The sequence below is a fragment of the Eptatretus burgeri genome, chromosome 17 (genome assembly GCF_056783735.1).
Source record: "Eptatretus burgeri isolate ZD-2024b chromosome 17, Ebu_testis_v1, whole genome shotgun sequence".
NCBI classification, from domain to species: Eukaryota; Metazoa; Chordata; class Myxini; order Myxiniformes; family Myxinidae; genus Eptatretus; species Eptatretus burgeri.
The window spans coordinates 3857748-3884141 of NC_140977.1; the positions used below are offsets into that span (position 1 = coordinate 3857748).

A 26394-nucleotide genomic window follows, 5' to 3' on the forward strand; every position below is an offset into this window, starting at 1 on the left:
TGCTCACCAGATTCTCTCAGCGAGGGAGCATCATGAGTGGAGGAGGCCAATTGTCCGACCGCATGCCTCGGGGTCGCAGCAGGTTGATCAGAATCTCAAAGTGATGAGGAAGGGCCAGGCATCAGCCTGGGGGATGGCCAGATGGAGGCCGCTGGAGTACTGGCAGAAAGTGGATGCAGTGACATGTTGCTCTGGCGCATGTTCCCATTACTGACCAGGTCTTTGGGGGCTTTTGGGGTATTAAGGGTCAAAAGGGTCTTAAAGGTCTTTAAAGGTTGAGGTGGTGGATGAAAATACTGTTCGGACAATCCCTGGGTTGGACTTTGGCTGTGTGCCAAATGTGGTGGTTGTTGGCCCACCGATGTTTGCATAAAATGAAAACATACAGAGAGATGACTAATTTTATTGATTAGACTAGCAGGGACCCATCAACAGAGTTCCATGAAAAACCCTCCTTTTATTTGGGCAGTTTATTTGCGGAAACAGAGTGCTGCCTCTTATGCTCCCGGACGTATATGTTTACTGCTAACAAACCGGCGTTAATTTCACTCATCCGCACATTTATTGCCAGAAAATAATGTGATTAATTTGTTTTATGTTCCCAGAGATCAGATAATGAAATGAAAATAAATGATAAATTGCAAATTGAAAGTGTCAAAGGCCAGGAAAGCTTCCAGGAAAGCTACTCGATAGTGATTTGGTTCACTTTTTCGCAATCCTGCAGGGGCACAATGGGTGTCTTGATGTACCTGCAAAATAATAAATGAAATGAAAGTGTCAATGATAATAATGAATGAAAGTGACAATCAGGAAAAAAAAAATCGTGTTGTTTTATACATCTCACTGAAACAAACGTTGCGAATTAGCATTCTAGGGGAATCGCCTTTGTTGCCATTGGCATAATTTATGCTTTGTGACGGCGAACAATAGCGATAATCGGTAAAAAAAACTAAACGTTTTTATTTCAGTGGTGGATCTCGGGGGAGGTAAAGGGAATGGGGGCCCCTGGCAATTCATTTTTTACACATAGCCTACTTTTGTTGTAATAAACTATGAAAGGTTTTGTTTACTGAGCCAAATTAGTCCAGTTTAAGTTTTTTTTTTTAAAGCAACATTTTATTGGGAGTTATTAACCCGACAAATGTCACTCTGAAACTGCCCCTGAGTTTATATGACGTCACGATAAACACTGTTAGTCAGCCAGCAGTATGTTCAGGCCATCTCCTTATCCGGAATTAATTCTGGTTGGCTAAGATGCGCAGGTTGAGTGGGTCTCCGACTCTATTCGCTGCAATGTACAGCTGTCCATGTGTAAATACACTGTTGGGAAGTAGGACGCCATAACGCCGAAGGCTCTGACCCTGGCTTTTGTTGATAGTCAAAGAAAAGGCTGACCCGACCGGAAACTGTCGTCAGCGGAGTTGGAAAAGAAGATCCATGTGAGATGGAGAAACAAGAATTCTTGGAATAAGGAGAAGAAACCCAGCATGCCACCGAGCATCTGTGCCTCAAGAAGACGAACACCTTGGTTAAGATGTTACGTGTTCCATCACAGTGGCTATTGCGAGTATTGAGATTTTAGAACAGCATGAGTGTTAACCTTCAGTGACATCTCGTGCGATGGCACGCACACTTGAAAGATTTATGGAGTTAAGAAAGTCAGGTGGATAAAGGGCAGATAGGTTTTGATTGGCCAAAGAAGACACTTTTGACAATGAAAGTGTCACTCGACAGGTGGCCAATGATCTTCCTGTGCAGAAGATCAACCATATCATTCTTATGGTGAAAAATAAATACATAAATAAATAAATAAATAAATCACACAGGAAGTCTACCACTCAGAATTTGTATGATTAGATGGTTCTTCAAGTCTGGCATACACATGGTTGATAACGTCATCTTCCGAGTTCACACAAAGAGCAGGTGGTATTGCAAGTATGCAATCATAAAGGTTACCCTCCACAGAAGGCAGGGACCCATCATCCAGTTGCAACAACCAGTGTAATGCTCAAGTCGTTTTTGACTTCCTTCATCCACACCATCAAGTTGATGGAGCAGGCGCATATTTGTTGTGAATGTTAGCGTCATGCAATGTCACCACAGTGGAGAGTTTTTCATGCAGGCATTGACAATCCCCCCTCCCCCAACCTCCAACTCTTCCTCCCCCCTTCCCACTCCCCCCAACCCTCTCCCCCTCTCACACCCCCAACCCTCTCTCACCCCAACCCTCTCCCCCTCCAACTCTCACCCCAACCCTCTCCCGCCTCCAACTCTCACCCCAACCCTCTCCCGCCTCCAATGCACACCCCTACTCTGTCCCCTCTCCAACTCTCTCCCCCCTCTAACTCACCCCAACTCTCTCCCTCCTCCCACTCCCCGCAATCTCAAACTCTCTCATGCAGGTGTTGACGACCCCCCACCCCAACTTTCTCCCCCCTCTGAACCCCCAAACCCCAACCACAGCGAATAAGTTACAGCTTGTTAGCAGTTATCAGTACACCGCTTCTCATCGAGTCATGAATAATACACTACTTTAATCCAGTAACTCTGCAGTCACGACAAAGGGATTACAGTGTTATGATTGTAGTTAATACCATATGTATCCGTGAAATGGTAGGCGACCAGGGTTGCGTCAGGAAGGGCATCCGGCGTAAAAACCTGTGCCAAATCAGTATGTGGATCATAACGGATGATCCGCTGTGGCGACCCCTAACGGGAGCAGCCGAAAGAAGAAGAAGTATCCGTGAAACGATATTACTGTATGAATAAACCGAGGCTAATTCGTCTGAAGCAGCCTCAAAGTGAGGCCGAAGGCATGAAGCCGAAGGAAGACTCCTGATGCCTATCCTTTCGATATTTGATGATCACTTTAACAATCGCTTTGTTTGTGTTTCACACTGAATGGAAAAAGGTAAAAGTAGGGCATGCATGTCAATTGTGAATATGACAGATTTGACGATGTGTTTGGCCTGAACTGCATGAATATAAAAATGGCGGTGGATCGAGTCAGCCGTCCGATACCGTAATGACGTCCCAAACATAATGACGCAGAGTGACAGACACACAAACGGGTGAAAGCATGGTAAATGGGACACAAAGTGGCCACAGACATGAAAATTTCCAAATCAATATATTTCCATGCATCATATACCAAAATGTACATGAGAGTGTGCTGAATAAGAAAATAAAAAAAGAAATGAAATATAGTTAATGGGGTCTGAACAGTTTGGGGTGAAGCCGAGGCACCCTTAGGCACAGAAATTTCACAAAATGTGTGACCCTCAGTGAGTTTTTACTTTCATTTAGAGTAAATGTATGTCTCTCCTTGTCATACTAGCAATTACCAATGTTTATTAAAGTAATAATGGAGGATAAATAAACACACAGACATTGGTGTTGTTCATAAACAATGTAACGTTGGTTTAACTGACTGCAGCAGGTAAAAACAGAATATTACACATATAAATACTTATCTAACACATTAGCAACTGTCCAAAACACTTCATGGGACAATTTTATGCATTTTCTGCAGTTTTTACTGGTGGACTAATTTTAGGCATTTTTGCTATTTTCCCTATTTTTGACAATTTATTTTAAAATAATTAAATGTTCTATATATATATATATATATATATATATATATATATATATATATATATATATATATATATATATATATATATATATATATATACATATGTACATATATATATATATATATATATATACACGTTTTATTCATTTTAAGTGCTTTATTATGAGGTAGTTATGGCAATAAAATTAGAATATAGCCATACAATACTTTATGTGAGACAGTAGCAATCCTCAAAAAGTGCTTCACAGCACAATTTTTCCACAATTTACTTGGGATATATTGCATGATCGCAATTATTGGCATACCAAAATTAGTCAAATAAGTCTGTTAAATAAGCCTCTTGGGGATATATCATACGAGCTGTAACCATAGTTGGAGAGATTTAATACACAAGGCTCATTCATTGTGTAGAATTTTCAGTATGGAGCACCTAGTATTGCACAAATAACAATATGTAGAAAATGTTGAGGTACATGACAGAAAATAATAAGTTAATTATTTTAAAATATAAATCTATATTCTAGAGATGCCTTACTTACAAATAACATTTTATAACATGTCCTGTACCAAATGACATAAAGAAAATGATTGTAAATATTATATTTTTGAAATTTTTAGCAAAATTATGGGGGTAACTAGGGTGTTGAGGTACGTGACAGAAATGGACTACTTGCCAGTTCACAGCTGATGTATTAAATACACAGCACTAAATACAAGTTTTAGCACTTGTTATAAGTAGTGTGACTTCTACTTAATATTTCAAAAGTAATTACATGTTTTTAAAATACAACTAGCATCCGTTGAAGACAAAGTTTTCGATATACCCCACCATAGTAAATGAGGATTAACAAACTTATATTCCCTAAGCGTGTGCAATATGTATGTGAAGTTTCCCCTTTATCTGACAAGCCGTTCTGGAAAAGATGTTTGGAGGTTTTAGGGTAAATTCAATATGGCAGCCAAACCATGTGACCTATCAATTAAAAATTAACAAACTTCTGAAAGGATGTCATGGGGAAAGTGTATGTGAAATTTTGCCGCAATCTGTCCAGCCTTTCTGGAGAAGAAGATTTTAAAAAATTATTAATTTTAAATCCAAGATGGCTGATGAACCACGTGACCTATGACATCATAAATTTACATTCTGCCTCCAATCCTCCAGTGGAATACGAGTGTGAAGTTTCGTGTTAATCAGATGTGTGTTTTTCTATCCAAGATGGCCACCAAACCATGTGACTTGTGATGTCATAATTTTTACTATGTATGCAGACATGATGGAAGATGACAGTTGCAAATTTTCGCTTCGTTAGGTTATGTGATTCCAGAGAAAACATTATTTAATGTTTTTCTTGAATCCAACATGGCTGCCAAACCATGTGACCTATCAATTAGAAAATATCAAACGGCACCAATTCACCACTTGCTTGATATGTGTACCAAATTTCGTAAATATATCTTGAGGGGATTTGTAGTTAAGCTCCGGAAACGAAATGTGACGGACGGACGGACAGACGGACGGAACCCATTTCTATATCCCCCGCCAACTTCGTTGGTTGGCAGGGGATAATTAAGCTTACCTGTGTGGGCTATTGCGGCATCTATGGATTTCTTTCACAAGCTGATTACGAAGGTATGTCATCTGCAGTGGTTATATTGTCAAAACCATGCTGCATTTCTAGGAAAATTCCATGTGGATGAAAGGTCAAGGCCATAGCCTCCTTCTGGTAGCATTAATTACTACCTGTGCTGCCATCTGTTTTATATTATACAAATAAAAATGCCATGTCAAATTTGGCCACTGATTACACTGTAAATGCAGAAACATGGCAATATTCACATGCCTGTAAAATAGTAACCGTTCAACATTGAGCCTCAAAATTTTCAACATAACATCTATTCATATTGGTGCAGATCTAGATTTAATATGAAATTTATATCTATTGAACAGGCATAATTATGGATTTAAACATTTACTTTTGACACCCTAATATTGAAATGTCCCATTTACCATGCTTTCACCCAAACAGGAAACTGCCATTACTTTAATATACAGTCAAACGGAAGACCAAATACTGCATTGTTGTCATCAGAATCTGAAATAATTCACTTCTCCTTGACAGATAGATAAAGAAAGAGAAATAAAGAGTAAAAGAGATAAACGAAAAGAAAAAGCAAGAATTAGTATGGATAAATAGAAATGTGAAAGAGTGGATTATACTCCCCACTGTGTTAAGACGTTTATTGCATTTTTCAATTCATTTTCTCTGCAACTGCTTGTCCGATTGACAAAAGATTTTCAAGATATGAATGACCACTCATGTCGAATTTTTAAATGATAATTCGGATGTCATCAGTCACATGGTGTGGCAGCCATTTTGGAAAAAAGGAAAAACTTTGGACCTCTTCTTCTCTGAAACCGCTCCATGAGGAAAATTGAAACTTAGCACATGGCAAGTACTCCCATGGGTAATAAGTCATGATAAAGATGATGTCAACAGTGAAGTGGTATGCCAGCCATAATTGGATATGTAAAAATCGTTATCCGATCAATACGAAAATTATTGAGGGTGATCTCGGGATAAATTGGTTGAGAGAATTAAATTGATGATGTCATCAGTTGCATGGTTTGGCATATATGTATGTATGTAAATATATATATGTATGTAAATATATATATATATATATATATATATATATATATATATATATATATATACATACAGTTGACTTGGCATAAGTCATCACCATCGGGACCGAGAAAAAAGTGACGACTTAGACATGTGACGACTTAGGCGTATGCGAACATTCATGATGACTGTGGGGTAAAGGATGAAGTCGCGCGTGGCCTGGACACGTACGTGTGAGGGCGCAACAATCTCTAAGCCGGGTATTGTACCAAAAGGTAAACACAATCCTCGGGGCATAGGTGGGGGTTCATTGGTTAGTTGGAAAGTGATCAAGCAAAGATGGAATTCATGAATCACTTTATCAAAAGTAAAGATAATGAACAACTGTAAGACAACTCGTATACCTTTGGTGATGGTATATGACCATCGACGAATGTGGAATGAATGGCTGTTAGAATTCATTCATTGGAATGAATGTAGAATGAGTTTTCATATGGAATGAAAACTCATATACCATCGACAAATGTGGAATGAATGGCTGTTAGAATTCATTCATTGGAATGAATGTTGAATGAGTTTTCATATGGAATGAAAACTCATATACCATCGACAAATTACATGACACACAGTCATCGTGATGACTACCACTCAATACCTATGTGTAAGTGAGTGTGGTGATGTACAAAACCAGCCAATATAAAACCTTGATGGGACTTCAACACTAAGCTCGATCGATCCTTTACTCCTTCGCCAGAGACTGCATTGCGCAGCCTGTCTACCTCTTCAGATGCATGTGCGACGGAGCGCTGACTGAGCTGAACGCAGCGCAGTTATAAATAGCTCGCGCATCACGATTCCATGAAATCGGGCTTCTCACGAGGCAGCAGTTCCGTGTGACGAGTTTGGCGTGGTAATTTACTTGAGTTTCCATTACGCGGGAATGGACACCATCTGACGACTTAGACGAAGTGACGACTTAGAGATGACGACTTACAGACTTTATTCAAAGTCTGTAAGTCGATTTAACATGAGATAAATTCGGGACTTTTTGACGCTTCCGACTTAGGCGAAGTGACGAGTTACACGCTGCCGACTTACGCCTAGTCTACTGTATATATATGTATATGTATATATATATATATATATATATATATATATATATATATATATACATATATATATATATATATATATATATATATATATATATATATATATATATATACATATATATATATTGTTACGGTATTCGCGCCCGCCAGCGTGCTGACGGCCACGTAACTCGAATCGCGGCACGTCGCCCACCGGACGGACAATCCAGTCGTGACCCTCTCGGACTAACGCCGGGAACCAGTCACGGGTGGACCTTTCGGTCTCACCGCGATCGAGCCAATCAGCCCCCGCGTGGGATAGGGTTGCTCGCCAAATTCGACCTACCTAAGTACCCACGCGGAGGGTAGACCGGGCGATCGCACCTCGCCGCAGGTCGACTTCGGACACGGGCCACTTAAGCGACCCGTTCCGTACTATCGGGATAACCGAGCGGTGTTATCGTCGACCTCGACGGTTCGATTAATTATCGGGCGTATTCAGCCCACTACCAACCCTTTACGTGAAGCAAGATGAGGATTCAAAGAAAGAAATGACGAAGCGAAGCGGGAAACAGTTCAACACAAAGCACATTTATTCGCGGCACACGGGAAGCACACATATTCAATTCCACCAAAAGCACATAGAAAAGAAAAACACAATTCAATTTACACAAAAAGCAAATATAAAAGAGAAACACAATGCAGAGCTAATACCGACTACCGAGCACACGGCAACACTTATACAATTTTACTTCACAGACGGCGCCGACAACACATACCCAAAACCAAGGAAAGAATACCCTCAAGGATGAGGCGGGCCTGAGGCCGAGACCGGGTCGGGCCTACCCGTCTGGTGATGAGACGCGGAGCGGCGATGGTGCCTCCACTCCGCGGGCCTCGCGGACAGTGTCTGGTAGGGGGTGGGAAAGGGGCCCCCTTGGTCGCACTATCTCAGCGCGGGGGGAAACAGGAGGGGGTTGCTGATGCTCGGGGTATGGAGGATTCCTATTGTCCCGCGACGAGCGTCTCCACCTCGGCCAGGTCGCGCTGTCGGCCTCCCTGGGGTGCAGCTCCCTGCACGACGCGAGCACCCCCTCGTCTGCCCTCGCCGCCTCTCCACAGCTCCGTCCCCTCCGTTCCGACTCCAACGCACACGACGACCAGCTCCTTCTTGCCAACTCCACCGCCCGCGAAGTCTTGACTCTCGGTTCCCTCTCGACTCTCCTACTCTCCTACTCTCCGCCTCTGGACTCTCTGGACTGACGAACACGGTCCTTTTATCAGCCCCGTAGCTTCGCCCTCTCATCTTTGACCCCCTCCCTTCGACCTTTCACCTCGCTCCCCATTGGCCCGAGAAAAAGTGGGCGTGAAGGCTTTTTGATCCATAAATTTGCATATATCGATCGCCCTGGGGGCGGGGCCACTTCGCCCCTCGCTCACCGATTGGACGGCAAAAAGTGGGCGTGTGTCGTTTTTGATCCGTTTTTGAAGCACAAAATCCGTGATTTTGTACACGCTGTTCGGCGCGCGCCCTGCACGAGTCCAACACCGGTACCCACAGCGGGGCAAGAACGGTGGCGATGCGACGGTTGCGAGGTGTGACGGGAAGGTCGTGGCGGTTGTGGTGAAGCGGCGTTGTGGTTGGTGGTTGATGTTGTGGTTGTGGTGGTAATCATGGCGGTTGGTCCAAAATAAAGATAGCAAAAGAAAAACGGCTATCCTGAAGAGTCGCAGCACGCATAAATGACATGTATTCCCACTAGACAACGGGTTTGGGCCTAACTACACATGTACTTACCGAGATACCTCACCTAAGGGACCTGAATGGTGGTTTGCGAATTTGGTAACCACAACAATATATATATATATATGTATATATATATAATATATACATGTATTTTGAATTTTTTTTGAACCCCATTCTGAATTCAGTTATATAAAGAGTGTCACGGGTCATGTGTACAATCAAAGAGGGGCGTCTTGGGTCAGGTCAGGTATGGGAGCATGTGCCAGAGCAGCACGTCGCTGTGTCCACTTTCCGCCGGTACTCCAGGAGCCTCCGTCTGGCCATCCCCCAGGCAGATGCCAGGCCTATCCCCATCAACTTGAGATGCCGATCAACGTGCTACAACCAGGAGGCACGTGGTCGACACATTGGCCTCCTCCACTCACGAGACTCCCTCGCTGAGAGAATCTGGTGAGCAGGATCAGCATCAGGAAAACGAGCCACATGTCGATACAGCCGCAGCTGACGCTCATGGACTATGCAGGTAACAAACCTCATTTGAGTCTCTCTCATAAACCGCTCGTTGGACACAAAGTCCAACCAGCAATAGCCAAGGATTCTCAGAAGAGACCTGGTACCAAAGGAATTAAGTCTCAATCTCAGATCCTTGGTCAGAGTCCAAGTCTCACATCCATAGAACAAGACTGGAAGCACCAAGGACGTGAAGACTCGGACCTCCGTCCTCCCGCACAGGTACCGGCAGCGCCACACCCCATTATCTAGTGAATCCATGACTCCCCAGGCCTGACCCAGACGTCTATTGACCTCTGACTCAAAGCCAGCAGAGACATGAATATCACTGCCAAGGTAAGTGAATCTCTCCACGAACTCAACATCCTCACCACAAACAGGTACAGACGCGATAGCAGCATCCAAGATGTCATTGAAAGGCTGGATCTTAGTTTTGACCCAGAAAACACGTAATCCCAGTGGCTCCGACTCCTCATTCAGCACCTGGAGGGCCCCCAAAAGGATATCTAAAGTCTCCGCAAAGATGACTGCATCATCTGCGAAATCAAGGTCAGAAATCTTGACATTCCCAAATAATACACCACAGCTTGATCTCTCCGACATCCTCCCCATAATCCAGTCCATACAAGTGCTGAAAAGTGTGGGGGCCAGTACACACCCCTGACGAACTCCAGTAACAACTGGAAATAAGTCAGAGATGGTACCACCACATCTCACAGCACTCTGAGTACCAGAGTAGAGTTCAAACATCAGATCAATTAGTTTTGGTGGCACCCCGTGAAGACCAAGAATTCTCCAGAGGACATCCTGATTCACTGAATCAAACTCTTTACAGAGATCAACATAGGCTGCAAGCAGCCCCTGCCGAAACTCTCGTCTGCGTTCGGTGAGAACCCGAAGAGCAAGGATACGGTCAATTATTGACCTCTTTGGTGTAAAGACTGACTGCTCTGGACGCTGGTGCTCAAGCAGATGGTGGCGAACCTTATCAAGAATTATCCGAGCAAAGACCTTGCCCGGCACTGAGAGCAGCGTCACCGCTCGGTAGTTGCTGCAGTCTTGGCGATCACCCTTTCCTTTCCAGAGAGGGACAACAAGGCTCCTCTTCCAGTCAGTTGGGATGATGCCTGTGTTCCAGGCAGAGCACAGAACTGCATGCAACGACACGAGTGCAGCATTTCCACCAGCCTTGAGAAGTTCAGCATGGATGCCACAGATCCCTGGAGCTTTACCCCATTTCAACCGGTTCACCACAGCCTGTGTTTCCACAAGCGAAGGTGGACCACAGTTGATTGGAGGGTCAGCAACAGTTATAGTAACACCCCTGACGTCCAACTCGACAGCTGGTGGATCAGCTTGGTACAACCGCTCAAAGTAACCGGCCCAGCGGGCCTTCACTTTGGACTTCTCTGTCAAGAGCCCACCACCCACTGCTCTAACTGCAGTACACTGAGGAATGGGCTTGGATGAACGCAATGCGCGACTTCCCTGTAAGCAGGATGAGAATCACTTGACCACAGGTGATGCTCTACCTCCTTCACAGATTCCTCGCACATAGGAGTCCTTGTCCACCCTTAGTGCACGTACAGTTTTACGCCTCAGCTCCCTGAACAGTTCAGCTCTGTCATTCAGCCTGGCCCTGCGACTCTGGTCAATGGTATCCAGTGTCCCTTGAGAGACAAAATTCTTCTTTGCCCTCCGGTGAGTTCCAAGCCATCCACCGGAAACATCAAGGATGGTGGTCTTGAAGGCACTCCACAACTCTTCAGGACCTCCCAAAGCACCCAGACCCCCCAAATCTCCATTCAGCTTGTTTGCTTGTTTGCAAACTCCTCAGCTACCCTCTCATCCTTGAGCTAGCCAACATCCAGCCAAGGCTGGGATGGTACCACTCTCCTGGATTTAAGGTGCAACTTCAGAGTTGCTACAACAAGCCGGTGGTCAGTATTGAGGAACTGAGCACTCGGGTAGACCCTGCAGTTCTGGATCATCCTCCAGCGGCCATCAACAAGGACATGGTCAATCTCCTTTGCCACACCGCCAGCGTTGGAATACGAAATCCAGCGATGAGCCTGTGGGCGCTGAAACCATGAACCCGCCACCCTAAGTCCATGACTTCTTGCAAAGTCAAGTAACTTCGTGCTATTCTGGTTCACAGTTCCAGACCCATGGGGACCAACACACATCTCATAACCATCCCTATCAGTTCTAGTCGGTGCATTGAAATCCCCCAAGACTAGAAGTGTATCTTGTCTAGGGCACTGGTCAACCACAGACTCGAGCGTGGCGTAGAATGCATCCTTCATGGTGAGATCACTCGCCTCAGTCAGAGGATAAACAGAGACCAGGGAAATGACACCTAAGGAGTGATGAATCCTTAGTCTCATAATACGCTTGTTGACCGGTGTTACCTCAATTATCATTGGAGTCAGCTTATTGGACACAGCTACAGCAACTCCTTGGGCATGGTAACCATCAGAGCGACCAGACCAATAGTAGGTGTAACCACCCACCATGATCTTGCCGCAATCCGGTCTCCGAACCTCAGTGAGTGCTGCAATGCCGATATCATCTGAGCTCAAGCGTTTGGACAACAGACAGGTGATCATCCTCTCTTAGGGATAGGACATTCCAGGCACCTATCCAAAGGGACTGTCTCAGGTTAACCCAAGGAGACCACCGTCTGGTGGATGACACCTCAGCACCACTCCGACACCCTCTCCCACATGTCCATATCCAAACACCCTCCTCACCAGGAAATCTGGTGGGGGAGACGGTTTATTCGCCTCCAACTCAACCATGGAACAGGTTAGTACAGGTTTACATGATACCTGTAGCAAGTAGTTAGAGAGCTGGCTGAGCTTCATTCTCAAATTTGCGCCCAAAAGGTTTGTTGATCTCATTGGCCAGTGAAGACCATCCGATTTATAAAAAGTGATTTCTTAAGTCAGGCTTTCTTTGGGTTAAGGATTATTTGATCCTTCAAGTAGACCCTTCTAGCCCTTCCAATCTAAACATCGCACCCAAACTGCCTCTTCGGTATTTGGACACATACTATGAGATGTGTTTGAATTACATTTGTTAAGAAGTTTTAATCCCTGGGGTTAACGGACAAGAAAGGGCTAATTAAGGGTTCATTAAGAGTTCAATCTCAAATTGGCGCCCAACACCCGTTCTGATCTCATAAGATTGTTTTACCCATCCACCAACTAAATTCATCACTTAAGAACGATTTTTGTCTGGGGTTTACGGATAAGAAGGGTCTTAAGGGTGCAAGGGTCTTCACATAGCCCTTGGAAAAATAATTTGATTGAGCTGACGCCCATTCATTTACATGACGGGGGTCTATAGATAGTTACAAAAAACACAAATTACAACCATTTAAGAAACCATAGTGCCTGGGGGTTCATGAATAAGAAAGGGCTAATTAAGGGTTCATTAAGGGTTCAATCTCAATTTGGCGCCCAACACTCGTTCTGATCTCATAAGATTGCTTCACCCACCCACTAACTAAATTCATCACTTAAGAACGATTTTTGTCTGGGGTTTACGGATAAGAAGGGTCTTAAGGGTGCAAGGGTCTTCCAATAGCATCTGGAATACAAATTACAACCACATTCTGAATGCCTGGTTCCATTGCGTTGTCTTCATCGACAACCGTTTAATGAACGTAGAATACGCTCCGGAAGTGTAGATATCAATTAGGATATAGATGAGAAAATATAAATTTGTGGGACAGGGTTAAAATTTTTCACTTTTTCGAGATCCACTTCTACCAGTACAGGTAGCATTTTCCAGGCCGACCTTGACAATGAGATGATTCGCAAACCGAGAAATCCTCTACTCATCCGGTATATGCTTAAAGTTTATATGAACTTCGCCGGTGTATCACCGTACAAATGAACAAATTAGATAAGACCAGAATAATCTCCACTTGTCTTTCGACACGTCTCCGATGACCAGCGCCAACAGCTGCAGCGCCCATGCATACAGTAGTAGGATGCTTTAGTAGACAAGACGGTAGTCGAAGTGAAACCGCGCTGCCAGCTCAAGGCCTTTCTGGCCTGCAAACAAAATCAGAGTACTTATCGAATGCTACAACTTCAACCGGTGCAAACACCTCCACCAAATGTTCGCCCTTGCCATGGAGATCCTGCACTTTCATCAGTTTCTTTCTGAATACCTGGAAAAAGATCAAGTGCTTGATGAGTTAAAGGTCTTCAAATTTACCACACCAATAGAGATCGACACAGTATGCGAGAGCGATACGTTTCTTGATGTCTATAGGGCATATGATGAATATTCGAACCAAACTCTCGAGGGCACTCAGGGACCAACACCTCAGTTCTGGATGATGTATGTGAAGCTTGTCGAACTCTACCGTATCGTTGACTGCGCATGCCGTGAAAATGACGTTGCGCTATTCACCATGGCACTCACTGAGCTGACCAATTTGTTTTTCACCATGAACCGGCAGAACTACGCGAGATGGATGGCCAAATACCGTTTGGATCTCATGAATATAGAAATTACGCATCTAGGATTGACCAACATACTGAACGCTGGAGCGTTCTCGGTTAGAAGGACCAATAACGAGTTTGCACGCCATCCAGTTGACCTCACATTAGAGCAGACAGTCAATGCAGATGCAGCATCGAGGATGACTGGATTCACATCGGCGAAAAAAACAGCTACACTGTGCACGTTTGTTGGAGTGTCATGAAGGGCAGTTATGCAGCAATTGGAAGTGAGGCCTTAGCTATGGCCGGACTGGTACATCATAGCGACACTCAAATGGAACTCAGTCCATCGATAATCAAATTCGACAACGAAGATCTCAAGCGAATCATCTCAAGCATTGTCTCATCGGTAAATCCATTCGCCATCAATACTGATGCGCCGCTAATCAATTTCAGCACAGGGAAGAGTGTCCCCGTTGCCGTCAAGAATTCTCTGCTCAGTGTATCGCAGGAAGGTCGCAGGATGCATGAGAAATTCGTTCGCGAATGCCTTTATGATCCGACATACTTTGAGCGACCTATTACCCGCAACAAACTTTTGACATTGGCGAAACAGTGTGTAACCAACCGACGTGCCCCATAGAACTCAAAGGAGGCAGAACTGAAATGTACAAGCCAGTTACTCGGAAGACTAGCCTTCATCGCGGCTGAGGCCGAAGTGGACCTCGAATTCCTCTTCACATTTCCACTCACACCTGTGCCGCTGTCTATGTGTAAGCGCGATGGTTCAATGGTGCATACAGCAAAGAGCGCCCTTTTCGACAAGCTGGAGAAAACAGTACCTGATCATGGCCATCCGACTGATGTGAAGGTACATCTGATAGATGGAAATTTTCTCCTTCACTGCCTACCACCAAACCTACCCCGGACTTACGGTGGTCTGTCACAGGGTATCCTCGTTGCGGCCTTATCCCACCAGTCAAAACGTATAGACATAGCGTTTGACACTTACGAGGAACCTTCTATGAAGGACTGTAAACGGGAAAGACGAGGAGCCGAAGAGCAACGTTACGTTATCAGTGGCCGGACCAGATAAGACCGAAGAACATTGAGAAAGCTCTGAAATCGAGTTCCTTCAAGAGAGGTCTTCCGGAATTAATGATGGATGACTGGCCTGGGGAGCAGTACCGACACATTCTGGAAGGAAGAATCGTTTCCTCGGTGTCAACGGTAAATGTGCCAAGTATTCTGTTGTGAATGGTGGAGTGCAGAAAGAATTAATTCAAGATCTGTTCTGTAATCACCCAGAGGCAGACACGAGATTGTGCTTCCATTTGACAGTGGCTGACCTTGATTATCAAGATGGTGACATTGTAGTACGTGCCTTTGACACCAACATACTGGTGATTCTCCTTCACCATGTTCATCGATTTACATGTACAATTTGAATGGAAGTTGGGACGTCCGGTAAGGATAATCGACGCTACGTGAAAGTTACTAATGTAGCAGCGCAAATCGGTCCGGATGTGTGCGCAGCTCTGCCTGGCCTGCATGCATTCACGGGATGTGACTACACATCAGCATTCACAAGGAAAGGGAAGAAACGGCCGTATGATATAATGTGCGCCCACGACAAATTCATTCAGGGTTTTTCATCCCTCAGCTACAAAGAGCCGGACGATGAAATGTTTGCCGTCCTCGAGGAGTTCGTCTGCCTCATGTACGGTGCGAAAAAGACCATGACGCTGAACAACTACCGATTCGATGTTGTCAATCGCACGTATAACCGCAAATCGAATTCCATGCGACTGTTCGACAAACTGAAGAGCATCGAAGGCAGCAGCATCCCCTATTGCTCAGCTGAGTTGCGGCCACATAGTGTAAGGACTGGCTTTGTGGCTACAATGTGGGGCAGTTCCCACCTAGCTACCATACCGAAATCTCCAACTGCGGGATGGGAAATCGTTGATGGTCACTATCGAGTCATCTGGTTTGATGGACATCAACTGCCCCAGGTGCTTCTTCCAGAAATACGAGTTGAAATGGACGCTGACGGTGATCCATCCAGAATGGATGATCTGATGATCGATTCATCATCTGAAGGTGAAGCAAGAAGTGATGATGATGATGATGATGATGATGATGATGATGATGATGATGATGATGATGAATGATCATGGTAGTGATAATTCTGAAGGGTGAATGAGCCAAAATACCTGAAATGCCAAGCCTGTTTAGGTGGGCCGAGATCCTCAGTTATTTTTACTTTGTAATGGTCACTAATTTTTTTTCGTTATAGTCTCTGATATGTAGCACGTTTAGTTTTTGATAACCTATCATATTATTCGTATAGCTGGCTTTGATTCAGAGAACAGTTCAGAAGTGGAATAGAGACACGCATCTGGAGTTTGTTAAAAAAATGCATCTGTTCATGTACCAGACGTAGACCCATCTTCGAGCACATTCGACAGATTTCTTATATCATTCTGTGTTTACGGCATTGTCATGTCATCTCCCTCTGACTGTTAGCACAGGGACGATATTTTGTAGTAACCTAATAAAACTCATAATGACAGTGACAGTGCATCATATAGTCACCCTCTTCACTTTCAATTTCCTTATGCTATGTTCATTTTTCGACCCCCAATGTGTTGAATTGTCACCCGGTTATCACAACATGGCCCGTCAGTGTATATTGTTGCGAATTCGCGCCCGCCGGCGTGCGAGCGGCCACGTAACTCGAATCGCGGCACGTCGCCCACCGGACGGACAATTCCGTCGTGACCCTCTCGGACTAACGCCGGGAACTAGTCACGGGTGGGCCTTTCGGCCTCACCACGATCGTGCCAATCGGCCCCCCACGTGGGATAGGGTTGTTCGCCAAATTCGACCTACCAAAGTACCCACACGGAGGGTAGACCGGGCGATCGCCCCTCGCCGCAGGTCGACTTCGGACACGGGCCACTTTAAGCGACCCGTTCCGTACTATCGGGATAACCGAGCGGTGTTATCGTCAACCTCGACGGTTCCGATTAATTATCGGGCGTATTTAGCCCCTACCAACCCTTTACGTGAAGTAAGATGGAGATTCAATTAAAGAAAAGACGAAGCGAAACGGGAAAAACAGTTTAACATAAGGCACATTTATTCCGCGGCAAACGGAAAGCACACATATACAATTACAACAATTATGCACAAAAAGCAAATGCAACAAAAGAGACACAATGCAGATCTACTACCGACTACGCGAGCACACGGCAACACTTACACAGTTTTACTTTACAGACGGCGCCGACAACACATATACTCCAAAGCAAAAGAAAAAGGGGCCACCCTCAACTACAAGGGGGCAGACGGGCCTGGGGCCGAGACCGCGTCGAGCCTACCCGTCTGGTGATGAGCCGCAAAATGGCAGCGGCGCCCCGACTCCGCGCTCCTCCGCGGGCCTCGCTGGCACTGCCTGGAATGGGATGGGAACGGGGCCCCCTTCTCGCACTATCTCAGCACGGGGGGGGGGGGGGGAAACAGGGGGGGTTGTTGATGCTCTGGCGAAAGAGGATATCTGGCTTGCTTGCGTCTCGCGACGAGCGACTCCACTGCGACCTCGACCGCGTTCCCGGCCTCCCCTCTCCGCAGCTCCCCGACAGACTCCGAACCCCGTCTTGACTGCTGCTGCTGCCACGCTTCGCCGCCGCCACAACGCGCCCGAGCCCGAAACAGAAACTCTTCTCTCTGCCGCTGCCGCTGCCGCTGCCACACCTCTCCAACTCGCCCGAGCCCGAAACAGAAACTCTCAACTCTGCCGCTGCCGCTGCCGCTGCCGCTGCCACACCTCTCCAACTCGCCCGAGCCCGAAACAGAAACTCTCAACTCTGCTGCTGCCGCTGCCGCTGCCGCTGCCGCTGCCACACCTCTCCAACTCGCCCGAGCCCGAAATAGAAACTCTCAACTGACGCAATTCGCCCCGCGCTCGGCGCTTTATAGTGCGACAGGAGAAACCATATGCAGATTTTTGGAACAGGATCGGCTCGGGGGCGGAGCCACGCTCGCCCATTGGACGGAGGAAAAGTGGGCGTGAATCATTCCCGATCCGCGAATCTGCATATATCGATTCAACTCCGACGCGCCTGGAGGCGGGGCCAAATCGCCCCGCGCTTAATGATTGGACGGATCGGAAGTGGGCATGAATCATTCCTGATCCGACTTCCCCTCGGAAAGGCCGCTCTTTGTACCCGCGGCTCAGCGCGCGCCCTGTACGAGTCCAGGATCGGTGCCCACAAGCGGTGCGGGAATGGCGGCAGAATGAGGAGAGGTGAAGGTGGTGGAGGGTTTATTGTGGTGGTCCCTGGCCACGGTGACGCTTGGAATGGCGGTGATGCGATGATTGCGAGAGCGAGTTGTGACGGTAAAGGTCGTGGCTGTTGGCGTTGTTGTTGTTGTGAAGCGGCGTTGCGGTTGGTGGTTGTTGTGTGATGGCGGTTGAGACGTGGTTGGTTCAAAATAAAGATAGAACAGAAAAACGGCTATCTTGAAGGGTCGCAGCCCGAATGAATCACATTTATTCCCTCTAAACAACGGGTTTGGGCTAACTACACATATACTTACAGAGATATCTCACCTACGGGACCTGAATGGTGGTTTGCGAATTTCCTCAACCACAACAATATCAAATCGATTTCACTGAGAATGTTGTGTGTTCATCTTGCCTTTATATCACTTGCGTTTGATGATCATCGTGCCACATATATTACAATACACATTAGAATCAACATAGACTACACCCGCGTCATCGCTTTTTTTTCATTATCTCAATGTGCCCTCTGCCTCTCGTGTTTCCTTCTCCGGCTATGTGAAGACCCTTGCGCCCTTAAGACCCTTCTTATCCGTAAACCCCAGACAAAAATCGTTCTTAAGTGATGAATTTAGTTGGTGGGTGGGTGAAGCAATCTTATGAGATCAGAACGGGTGTTGGGTGCCAAATTGAGATTGAACCCTTAATTAGCCCTTTCTTATTCATTAACCCCAGGCACTATGGTTTCTTAAATGGTTGCAATTTGTGTTTTTTGTAACTATCTATAGACCCCCGTCATGTAAATGAATGGGCATCAGCTCAATCAAATTATTTTTCCAAGGGCTATGTGAAGACCCTTGCGCCCTTAAGACCCTTCTTATCCGTAAACCCCAGACAAAAATCGTTCTTAAGTGATGAATTTAGTTGGTGGATGGGTAAAGCAATCTTATGAGATCAGAACGGGTGTTGGGCGCCAATTTGAGATTGAACTCTTAATGAACCCTTAATTAGCCCTTTCTTATCCTTTAACCCCAGGGATTAAAACTTCCTAACAAATGCAATTAAAACACATCTCACACTATGTGTCCAAATACCGAAGGGGCAGTTTGGGCGCGATGTTTCGATTGGAAGGGCTAGAAGGGTCTACTTGAAGGATCAAATAATCCTTAACCCCAAGAAAGCCGCACTTAAGAAATCACTTTTTATAAATCGGATGGTCTTCACTGGCCAATGAGATCAACAAACCTTTTGGGCGCAAATTTGAGAATGAAGCTCAGCCAGCTCTCCTACGAAAGTCACAGATCTGATCTGGCCTGCCATGACATTAATCTGATCTGATCTGGCGGCTTGGGACCCGGCCATAACTGCCCGCAGTTACAAAGTGGCACGTCAAATTTATTTTAAAATTGATTCTTCACCATTGAGATATCGTGCCAAAAACGAAATATAGCACAATATATCAAAACATTGACGGGTTCATACAAAAGTTGGTGAATGAGCTGTGTAAGTGACAATAACAAGCCAATTAGATTTTAGTTAAGGTTCGGATGCAGATCCGGTCTATCAGTGGACAACAAAACGTAAGCTGTTCAGCCTGGTGGAGGTACATGCTCAACCGAGTGCTCTTCCAGTTACAAATGAGTTTATTGTGGTAAATCGTCGTAATAAATAAACTCGGTATACTTGTGACAAAAACCTGATGCACCATAGCTACCCCTCCAATTACACTGGTCAACAACAAATTTGTTGTCTGCATTTTTTAAGCTGATTTAGGACGAATCTGATGCGCTGAATCCAAAACTCACATTAGTTTTGTTCAATCAGGTCAAGTTTTTGAGATATGGCCACATGTCGTTTTTTACATTTTTGTTCACATGTACGCATGTGTGGAGCATTTTAGAAGAAGTTGGTGGGGGTAAAATGTCATGTCAAATAATTGTTTTGATTGGAAATAATTATTTTAATGACAAGAAGTATTCAGGTACGATAGTTCTGGGTGATTATGTCGAAAAGGGATCAGTTTGAAGTCATAAAACCTCAAAATCTTCCAAAAATTGGTGAGGCAAAGCATAAAGTTCGTGGATCAAAACTAAAGTTAATGGGGAAGATTTTGTAATAATGTGATACAAAAAAGTTGTATTTCTTGAAATAACGAACTCTGAAGAATGTACAATACGTACATGCGCCAATTTATGACATGCGCTTCTGCTCAAGCTTGGAGTGCCACAGTACGAACCCAAAGATTGGAGACTGTTCATTGACAGCAGCAAGCGATCACTGAAATGTGTTCTGCTACACAACGGCAACCAGTTTGCCTCTGTACCCATCGCTCACTCGACTACACTGAAGGAGAAGTATGAAGCGGTGAAGTACGTGCTGGAGAAAATTGGTTATGATCAGCATAAGTGGTTTATTTGTGTTGACCTGAAGATGGTGAACTTTTTGTTGGGACAACAGTCTGGCTTCACCAAGTACCCATGTTTTCTGTGCATGTGGGATAGTAGGGACCGTGCTCAGCATTACACGAAGAAGGACTGGCCTGTGCGGGAGGAATTGGTGCCATGCAAAGAAAGGAACGTCATCAACGACCCTCTGGTGGACAGAGACAGAATACTCTTCCCACCGCTGCACATCAAGCTCGGCTTAATCAAGCAGTTCACCAAGGCTCTGGACAAAGATGGTGACTGCTTCACTTACTTGTGCCAGGCTTTTCCAGGATTGACCATGGAGAAGTTGAAAGCTGGCATCTTTTATGGTTCTCAGATTCGTCAGCTCATCAGAGATCCAGAGTTCAAAAACTCAATGAACGAAGTGGAACTGGAAGCGTGGAAGACATTTGTTTTGGTAGTGAAGAACTTTCTTGGCAACAATAAGGCCAGAAACTACGCAGAACTTATCAACAACATGCTGACTGCTTTCAGAAACCTGGGCTGCAACATGAGCATCAAGATGCACTACCTATTTTCACATATGAACCGGTTTCCTGAGAACCTGGGTTCAATGAGTGACGAGCAGGGGGAGAGATTCCATCAGGACATGAAGGAGATGGAGACCAGGTATCAGGGTCGCTGGGACGCAGTCATGATGGCTGACTACTGTTGGAATCTGAAGAGAGACCTCCCTGCCGCTGAACATTCCAGGAGTTCGAAGAAACGGAAGTTCAAGCCCTGAAGTTTGAACAGTGGTGACGCAACATGCAATTTACTTGTACTTACCTTTATCAATGCCCACCATTCAGATGACAGTAATCGATGTTTCTATCATGTAATCAATAAATGTTGTTGGCAAAACATTTTTTTTTTCTTAAAAACATGTTTAGGATGATATGTGTTGACAAAAATCAGCTGATAATGCCACAAAAATGTAATTGATTTTGTCACAAGATCTGATTTTTTCAAATCAACTTAGCACAAAAACCTGACCTAATGGAGAGAAACGGATGCCATTTCCTGATTCAGCAGTGCCAGAATACCCTAATTCACTTGTAGAAATCTAGACAACATTCAGAAAGTAAAAAATTGTTGACCAGTGTTATAATTATTTTTAGAGTGTTTGCATTTTTACAACCACATGCTGTTAGCGTTAGGGTTAGGGTTAGTTACAGCCTTGGGAGTTACTTGGGAGTTTCAGCCTAAAGGCCTGGTTTTGAAACATCTTCTAGCCCGACGCATGGCAGGACGATTTTCAAAGGCCAAAAAATAAATGCTTAAATTTTCAGGATATATTGGAAAATGTTCAGGATCCACATTAACATTATTACCGTTTGGATTGTGATTGGTAATCTTGATTTATATAAACTCAAGTAAACAGGAATGGAGGAATGAATAACATCACTGGGATTTTCATTCACAATTTAATACCAAACTTGATGGACATTTATAACTTGAGAGAGATAACAAGTACCAGATATACTGTGGAAAAGTTTACTCTGGATTGTGACGTAATCATAAACGATAAAACTACCAGATCAAAAATGCGTTTGCGTTTCAAACCTTCGTCTTGAGGGAACGAATCATCAATAAACTCGGTCTTCACCTTCACTCTCGCAATAAGATCTGAAACAAAAACAATCCATTTGAGCCCCCAAAAAAGTTGAAATTAAAAGTTCCATCAAAAGCCCTTATCATCAATACTTCATCAACAAATACCCACTTTACAATGTTAACAATATACCTATTTTGTAATACGTGAGTCTTGCTGGAACATGTACGCGCCGAGGTTATCTACCCAAGAATTGCCGAATGTTAATAAGCCGAGTTTGAACCACAGGAGCGAACCCGATCACGTGATCATGACCTCTGAGTCGACAGAAACTAGGTTACCGAGCCAGATGAAAGATTTATCAAAATAGAGTCAACGCCGGATATAAAAGGTAAACAGCACATGTTGAATTGCATCTCATGTGTATAAATGAAATGCTTCATGGTCATGTGTTGAAAGAGTAAATACACTGTGATTGGTTGTCATGCAAGCCAAAGGGTAATAAGCTCCATATCTGTCACACTACCTTTCCTTGTTTTTATGTAGTCAGTTGTAGACAGCAACTACCCAGGGTAGTCTTAGAAGTATTAAAGTGGTGCCCGGAACAATCTTACACTCTCCGTGTCAGGATTGTTGGTCTTACTTTCTGTGTCACACAAACTAAGCTACCTGGCAAGCTTCGATTTATTTCTCACATGCACCATTCACTCATTCTACTCACTTTCACTTAATATCATTACATTCTTTCTTTCCTTAAATTTTCTTATAAACCACTTATCACAAACAGAAAAATCCAACAAGTTTGTGGCCCATAGTTCCTGGCATTAAGGGGTGCAAATAATCTCCAGAGTCCTGGCCATCTCTGATGCCAACGAATGGGAGGGCTCAGGCATTGGTGGTATCGCTCCCTCCCGAGACCCTTGCCTTTCTAATAAACTTGACTCTTTTTCTATTAATTTGACCAAAATTTGTGGTCTTTCTTCTAATCTTTCCTCTGTTGAACCCCATTTAGTCAGTACCTCTACGTACATCTTGCTTCTCTCAGACAACCACAAGACAAACTAGAAGGGAACTCGGTAGAGCGCATACCTCCGCCACGCAATGCCTGATCCACGAGAACATATCAGGCCCAATACATTTTTGAAATATCATGCAATATATCATTTTTGGTCCCATCTCTCAATGGTTAAAAATCACTTTGAAATTAAATAATTCTCGTATCCAGATCCAGATTCGGATCTTCACCAAAATTGAATCAATTCTTTCTTGTCACACACCCAGCCTGTCCACCAAGTTTCATCCAAATCTGTCAACAACTTTTTGAGATATTGTGCCATATATTAGTTTCGCCCCATCTCTCAATGGTGAAGAATCACTTTAAAAAATTCTAGTAATAATCGGATCCGGTTCCGGATCTTCACCAAAATCTAATCAGATCGTCGTTGTCACACACCCAACCTGGCCACCAAATTTAACCTGGATCCATCCACAACTTTTTGAGATATCCTGCACACAAACAAACAAACAAACAAACATAACCTCCTTCACCTTCGGTGGCAGAGGTAATGATGTTCTCTTTCATTCTTTTCACATTTCCAACAGTAACCTTAACTCACGATTTTGCTTCAGTCTGCGCTTATTTCATTATCAACACACCTATTGTTTACTCCTCGTCGACCTTACATCTCCAAAAATCCAAAATTGAGATCCGCTTCCCAACTATTGCTATTTTTCTCTGTTGCACCTCCTGCTCTCTGGCAGTGCCTTCAGAAAGTATTCACACCCCTCGACTTTTGTCACATTTTGTTGTGTTACATCCTGAATTTATTATGGATTAAATTTAAATTTTTTTGTCACCATTCTACACAAAATACCCTGTAATGACAAAGTGAAAACATGTCTTTAGAAATTTTTACAAAATAATTAAAATTGAAAAGGTGAAATGTCTTGAGTCAATAAGTATTCAGCCCCCTGAGTCAATACTTTGCAGAAGCACCTTTGGCAGTGATTACAGCTTCGTGTCTTCTTGGGTATGCGTGTGTCATCTTTCCACACCTGGATTTGGGGATTTTCCCCCATTCCTCCTTGCAGATTTTCTCAAGTTCTGTCAAGTTGGATGGGGAGCGTCGGTGAACAGCAATCTTCAGGGTCTTCCTACAGATTCTGAAAAAAATTCTACAGATTCTACAGATTCTTCCTTCCTGCCGCTGAAAAACATTCCTGTAGCATGATGCTGCCACCACCATGCTTCACGGTAGGGATTCCGTTAGATAGGTGATGAGCTGTGCTCGGTTTCCACCAGACGTAGTGCTTCGCGATCAACGCCAAAGAGTTCAATTTTCATCTCATCAGACCACAGAATCTTTTACCTCATGCTCTCAGAGTATTTCATGTGCCTTTTTGCAAACTCCAGGTGTGTTGTCATGTGCTTTTTCTCAGGAGTGGCTTTTGTTTGGCCACTCTCCCGTAAAGCCTAGATTTGTGAAGTGCTGCAGAGACTGTTGGCCATCCAGCAGGTTCTCTCATCTGAATCAAGGAACTCTGTAGTTCTGTCAGAATGATCATTGGGTTCTTGTTGACCTCCCTGACCAAGGTCCTTCTTGCCTGGTTGCTCAGTTTGGTCAGACGGCCAGCTTGAGGAAGAGTCTGGGTAGTTCCATGTTATTTCCATTTTTTAATGATGGAGCTCACTGTGCTCTTGGGAACGGTTTTGTTTTATATACTTACCCAAAGCTACGCCTCTTCACAATTCTATCTCGGAGTTCTACAAACAGTTCCTTGGACTTCATGGTAGAGTTTCTGCTCTGACACACTGTCAACTGTGGGACCTTATATAGAAAGGTGTGTTTCTTTCAAAATCATGCCCAATCAGTTGAATTGGCTACAGGTGGACCCCAATCAAGTTGTAGACACATCTCAAGGATGATCAAACACCTCGCCCCCCCCCCCATTCTCACCCTTTAACTTCAGTATTACACGGTAATCTCTGTACCCTCCAACCTCGGTATTACACGGTAATCTCTGTACCCTCCAACCTCGGTATTACACGGTAATCTCTGTACCCTTTAACCTTGGTATTACACGGTAATCTCTGTACCCTTTAACCTTGGTATTACACGGTAATCTCTGTACCCTCCAACCTCGGTATTACACGGTAATCTCTGTACCCTTTAACCTCAGTATTACACGGTAATCTCTGTACCCTCCAACTTCAGTATTACACGGTAATCTCTGTACCCTCCAACCTCGGTATTACACGGTAATCTCTGTACCCTTTAACCTTGGTATTACATGGTAATCTCTGTACCCTTTAACCTTGGTATTACACGGTAATCTCTGTACCCTTTAACCTTGGTATTACACGGTAATCTCTGTACCATTTAACCTCGGTATTACACGGTAATCTCTGTACCATTTAACCTCGGTATTACACGGTAATCTCTGTACCCTCCAACCTCGGTATTACACGGTAATCTCTGTACCCTTTAACCTTGGTATTACACGGTAATCTCTGTACCCTTTAACCTTGGTATTACACGGTAATCTCTGTACCCTTTAACCTCGGTATTACACGGTAATCTCTGTACCCATTAAACTCGGTATTACACGGTAATCTCTGTACCCTTTAACCTCGGTATTACACGGTAATCTCTGTACCCTCCAACCTCGGTATTACACGGTAATCTCTGTACCCTTTAACCTCAGTATTACACGGTAATCTCTGTACCCTCCAACCTCAGTATTACACGGTAATCTCTGTACCCTCCAACCTCGGTATTACACGGTAATCTCTGTACCCTTTAACCTTGGTATTACACGGTAATCTCTGTACCCTTTAACCTTGGTATTACACGGTAATCTCTGTACCCTTTAACCTTGGTATTACACGGTAATCTCTGTACCCTTTAACCTTGGTATTACACGGTAATCTCTGTACCCTCCAACCTCGGTATTACACGGTAATCTCTGTACCCTTTAACCTCGGTATTACACGGTAATCTCTGTACCCTCCAACCTCAGTATTACACGGTAATCTCTGTACCCTCCAACCTCGGTATTACACGGTAATCTCTGTACCCTTTAACCTTGGTA

At 44.4% G+C, this 26394-nt stretch overlaps 1 protein-coding gene across 1 annotated transcript in view; it reads right to left on the reverse strand.

The window, feature by feature from the left end:
* The window catches only part of LOC147009134 (uncharacterized), a 99520-nt gene that overhangs the window by 71726 nt on the left and 1400 nt on the right, over positions 1–26394 (reverse strand). The window contains exon 3 of the mRNA XM_085862983.1: positions 22314–22376. Within this exon, the coding sequence (XP_085719109.1) occupies positions 22314–22376 (63 nt within the window). The remainder of the gene's footprint in view (positions 1–22313; positions 22377–26394) is intronic.